The sequence below is a fragment of the Lactuca serriola genome, chromosome 6 (assembly GCF_051521515.1).
Source record: "Lactuca serriola cultivar US96UC23 chromosome 6, Lser_US96UC23_V15, whole genome shotgun sequence".
In the NCBI taxonomy this organism is placed as follows: domain Eukaryota; kingdom Viridiplantae; phylum Streptophyta; class Magnoliopsida; order Asterales; family Asteraceae; genus Lactuca; species Lactuca serriola.
In genome coordinates this window covers 160,056,611-160,062,374 of record NC_136413.1, presented here as the reverse complement: position 1 = coordinate 160,062,374, position 5,764 = coordinate 160,056,611, and the positions used below count along the sequence as shown (strand labels likewise).

At 35.5% G+C, this 5,764-nt stretch overlaps 1 protein-coding gene across 1 annotated transcript; it reads right to left on the bottom strand.

Annotated features, from left to right (window-relative positions):
* Window positions 1–905: 905 nt before the first annotated feature.
* LOC145060324 (uncharacterized) lies at window positions 906–1,697 on the bottom strand. The gene has a single exon (XM_079008013.1). It carries the CDS (start codon window positions 1,695–1,697, stop codon window positions 906–908), a length of 792 nt encoding a protein of 263 aa, XP_078864139.1.
* Between the last annotated feature and the right edge of the window lie 4,067 nt (window positions 1,698–5,764).

Genomic DNA, 5,764 nt, shown 5'->3' with positions numbered 1-5,764 from the left:
CAAAAAAATTACGTTGTTTCAAAAATCTTAAATTGTCTAGTTGCAAATAAATTATTTCATCCCTAGCGCTAACTAACTCCTGCTCCTTTAGCTCAATCCATCTTCGTCTCTCCTCACTCTTCGTTGACAACCTGCTAATTTGGTCAGTTAGGTTAGAATTTGTTAAGCGAGTTTGCATGAGACTTCCACTTAGATTATTAAATCTAAATTTTAGGTCATTTAATTCCTTTTTATAATCGATTGCTGGAATTTTAAGAGATTCAAGAAGGGATTGTACCTTTTTGATCAAACGATCGCAGTCGTTGATCTTCTCACTGACAGGCTTGGATGCAAAACATTTGTCTTCATGTAGATTCGGTTCCTCAAGCTCACTCTCGGTTGATACTCCAGCCGTCACCATCAGTCATCTTCCAGTCACTTTCTCATCCTCTTGTCTCGCCACAAAAGCTCTACTGTGTGTCGGCCTTCTCACCTCTTCATCCTCTGAATCTGTGGACCACACTTCAACCCCTACCAAATTCATCATCGATCACCTTTTCTTGAACAATCAAGGCGTTCATAGGACCAGCACAAGTTTTCTTCTTCTTTATCTCTTCTAGCTTTCTCATATGATAAGCTTCATCATCTTCACTCTCTCTTCTCTCGGCTAACGTTTTCAACATGCAATACTTGGCAAAGTGATTCTTGCCATGACAGTAATTGCAATCATACCCTGAGTCACCCACCAGTTTGCTCTCCTTCTTTTCATCTTCCTTCTGAGATGCATTCTTTGACCCTTCCTTTACCTTTTCTGATCTATAGCTTCCTTTCCAGTTGCGGTTCTTACTGACAGGGAATTTCTTCCGAGCAAACTTCTTTGGATTCATCACCATCATCGCATACTCATCACTCGTAAGATCACACTCCTACATGTCATCTTCCTCTTCTTCTTCAATCACATTTTTGTTCTTCGAGACAAGAGCAAGTGAGTCGACACCAGAGACCAACTTCGCTTCTTTTGACACTGTGCTTTCATGTGACTTTAGAGTTCCCATAAGTTTCACTAGGGAATAAGCCTTGAATTGTTCATCCGCTTTCACAGTTGAGACAACTGCCATCCACTCGGGTCTTAAACTGTTCAGGAATGTAAATTTCAGTTCAATACCCTTCCTTTCAATACCATGCTTTGTCATCTTGCTGAGCAGATGATTGTAGCGATCAAACATCTGAAGCAAGGTTTCTTCAGGTTTTTGTGCAAACGCTCCGAACTCAGAGAGAAGCAGAGTTTGAATAGAGTGCTCTAGATCCTCGTCGGTTGAATACAGTTCTTTCAACCTGTCCCATATCTCCTTAGATGTAGTGCATGAACTCACTAACTGGAAGGTGTTAGATTGTAAAGCGAATCTGGTCATTCTTAACGCCTTGACATTGCACATCAGTTTATCTTTTTCGTCCTGAGCAATCTTATCCTCATCTGCTATCAGTTTGTTATACTGCTTTTGGGTTTTCACAGTTGTATTCGTTCCAGAGTGAACAAACGGACCCAACGTGATTTCTTCCCAGATGAGATACCCGTTATCATCAGATCCAACCACATAATCTTCAAAGTGGTGCGCCCATACTTCATAATCTTGCGTGTAAAGAATGGGTACTCTTGTAGTGGATCCAATGCAATTGGAGATGTTGATGGCATTAGATTGTACGTTGTCTTGAGACATGATGAGCCTTCCTTGAAACTGTTAGAGTCTAACCTATAAACTTGAGAATAGGGTTTTATCAAAAACACCAATTTCCATCGATAAAAAAACAACGGCTCCTATATATTCGATAAAAGCGGAAACCCTATAGTATTCTTCAAACAGAAGGAATGCGTATTTGTTACACAGTCTCCTGCTCTGATACCAATTGTTGGAATTAAAATTCTAGTAGGATCGATATGATCTAAAACGTGAATAAAGCAATAAGAACAAGACACATAAATGGCTCAAACAATGCTGAATGATTAAACTTCAACACCCCAGAAGAGCTCGATGAAGAAATTCGACTGTAGAGGTGTTTTAGGGTTACAGAACGATAAAAAAAGTAATTAAAATCAAGAGCATATCTAATGCATACATGCATGCACTATATATACTACATAACCCTAACAAAACACGGATGGACAGGCCCAATCCGGTTAATTCAAACAAAGCCCATGACGCAACATATTTATCCTATATATATATATATATATATATATATATATATATATATATATATATATATATATATATATATATATATATATATATATATATATATAGGGGACGGTTCACTTGAGATTATAAAAATAGAGATCTAGAGATTCAACCAAGGTTGTAGAAATCGCTCGGTGTAGGCTAATCGGTGGACTGTGGTCAAGAGATCAATCGGTTAGGCAGAGATTAATCAGGGACCATTAATTACTAAAAAAACTAGTAAAAAATTAATAAGTATAACATTAATCCTAAGAATATAACATTAAATATACATTATAAATTAAAAAAATATTAAAAATTTAATGAATATAATATTATAACATGAAACTATGATTTAAAAAAAAAACCCTTTTATATAATAAGTTGATTGACATGAGGCTGGGGACTTGACGGAGGTCATGCTGCAAGAAACCGTTTAAGCTTTTTACATAACTCATTGCTATAAACATCTGATGTGATGCTTAAGAGATCAATAGAGCTAAAAAATGGAAAAGGATATTTAATTTCATACAAAGGCATTATTCTTTTATACTACAATACATTATGCATGTACTTTGGAAGTACGTGTTGAATGTTGATTATGTATTTTGATGTCTGTCTTCATCTGATCACTTAAGTTTATGCACAAATTCTTCTTTTTCAAGTATGCTAATACTGGTAATAAAATAATGATGATATAGCTTTTCTGCAAAATGGTAATAAAACAATGATGATATTGCTTCACAATTTGCTAAAAGTGATCATGGAATTGGATACTAACAGTGATGATACTGCTTCATAACATCACTCAAATCGCAAAATTAAACATGTTGAAGTGGAGAACTAAACAAGTTGTTATCTGTTCCTTCCAATTTGCCCTCCCTATAATCACTAATCAGTCAATTAAACAAGGAAAAATGGACTAAATCAAATTAGACGAACTGTGGTCGACATTCAATTTGGACAAACTGTGGTCGACAATGAAATGTGAATCGAATTTCACTGAGACAAAATATCAAACAACTAGTGTGCACCTATTGTGACGAATTCAGTTACAACACAAACATCGACTCAGATACACTACCACGTTACAACTCCAGGGAATTTATGATTGAAGAATAAACAACGAGATTGAAGAACAAACATCGAGAAATAAGAATTAACCTGCTATGGAGCACGATGGTTGATTTGAAGATGGAGCAGAGATGGAAAGGAAACGATGATGTAGGAACGAAGGTTGATCACGAATTAAGAACTAACCGTTGATGGAGTAACAATGGAAGGATAATGGGAAACAAATCGAAGAAGAAGCATTTGCGATTCAGGGGTGTCGAAACTTCAATCTAAAACAACTTTGCTGATCATTTTCCTCCAGTGTCAATCGTGTCATCACGTTTACCAAGCGGGTACTTTCGCTTCGACCTCATCTTTATTCGATGACTAATGGCTAACGGCAGCAGGAGAGGAGTTGATGGGGAAGAATGTAATGCAAAGGAGATATATGGAAGAGTAAAAGTGTGAGTATCCCACATCGAAGCTGGGAACATTCTATGAAGGAAACGATACTCTATAAAGGGGAATCCTCAATACAAAAACAATACAGTTAAGTTTTAGGCAAGCTGACTTCTTGAGCTGGTGGGTCCTTTAGAGTCAACTGGGCCGATTATGTCCGAGTTGGACTGATTTGGTCCGAGTTGGCCCAGTTTTGACCGATATTGACCAAGGCCGCCTAGCCTAACCCTCTAACACCTATTCATAGGCGTTTGGAGGTCGCCAAGTGTCTAGGAGCCGATTAATCGGCCACCTAGACCAAATTTTGCAACCATGGATTCAACCTTAGCCACATATCTCTCATTTGTCGGTCTAACGCTCCAGCGTATTGGCAGCAACATGGGTATGACTAATCATTAATGATTATATAGCAAAGAGGTATAATCATATATGATTATACATGTTTATATGTATAAGTCTCATCATAAGTTATTATACATATATGTGTGTTCACATATTAAGTTATCATATATGATTATAACGGTTGGTAGCAGAAGTGATGATGGTGGCGGTGACGGTTGTGGTGGTGGGTAAGGTGGCGGAGGTGAAATGAATTGGTGCCGCTACATAATCATTTATGATTATAACAGACCCGTCGTGGTAGTACGCCAGAAGATTATAGCGGCAGATGTGAATTATGTGGCTGAGGTTAAATCTCAAGATCTCTATTTTATTTTTGAATCTTAACGAAACCTCTCTTTCTCTCTCTCTCTCTCTCTTTATATATATATATATATATATATATATATATATATATATATATATATAGGTAATATTTAAACCATTTAAATTTACGAGTTTATTAATTTAAATTAAACATGCGAGGTGACAAAGTTAATAATTAAAACATGTTAGGAAACTTGCTAAGCAAATTAGGGTTTCAAAAGTGTTGCCTAATCAGAATCTGATGCAACACTTTTCCAAAAAAAATTGCATTAGGGTATGCTAATGCAACCTTTTTTAGAAACAGCTACATTAGGATTTGCTGATACAACCTTTTTCTTAAAATGTTGCATTAGGGTACAACACTTTTCCTAGTAAACCCTAGTTTCCAATTTAAGGTTCAAGCTTATCGCCATTAAACCCTGGCTTAGGGAAAAGGTAATCAAAATAGCCATAGAAAACGAAAATAATAATTTCTCACCTTCTACACCCTAATTTCGAAAAGCATAACATACTAACAAGATTTTACACAAATAAAATTTGATTGGTAGTACAAATAACTATGAACTAAGGCTCCGATACTGCTGCATGGTTTTAGGCAAATAAACACATGTTCATAAGCAGCATAAGCATATAACAATTCCTACGTGTTCATTATATTATTGCAACTACAAGATGCATAATAAACATACCTCTTTAGAAGCTAGAGATACTGTTGCTTGAGATTGTGTTCTCGCCACCTTTCATTGGATGTAAGAACCTAAAATAGAATCCCTCTAATGAAATCATAGCCAAGAACACCAAATGAGGAAAACAACAAAACACTAGGAGAGAGGAGAGGAAAAAAAAACAACCTAAAAGGACCCTGTTATTAATTAATTACAAATTAGCTACTAATTAATTTATCAGATCATGAAAATTTAATAAACTAATTTCTCCTAAATTCCTTTTGTCTTTTAATTGCTCAAATATGTCTTAAAGACAACATAAAAGGACCATGTTATTATTAGAAATGTCACAAATAGTTATGATCATGGACACTCTTTCCAACACATTTTCGATCTAGGGTTTTGGTGAAATCCTAAATCCGACAATTATCATATTAAAAATGTTTTGGTAATAATCATAGTGACTTTTATCTTATAGATCTCAAATATAATCTTAGTCTTCTTATTCATAGCTTGGAATTAAGTTTAAATGTTTTTGAAAGGTTCAATGGACAATAATGGTGGATTTCGTGTTTTGGATTTCAACTTTCATGAAATAAAATGTTAATTCTGAGCTTATGAGTTGTTTCGGTCTAATATCAAGCAAATGAATTCACACATTTATTGAAATTTACTTACATAGTTTTG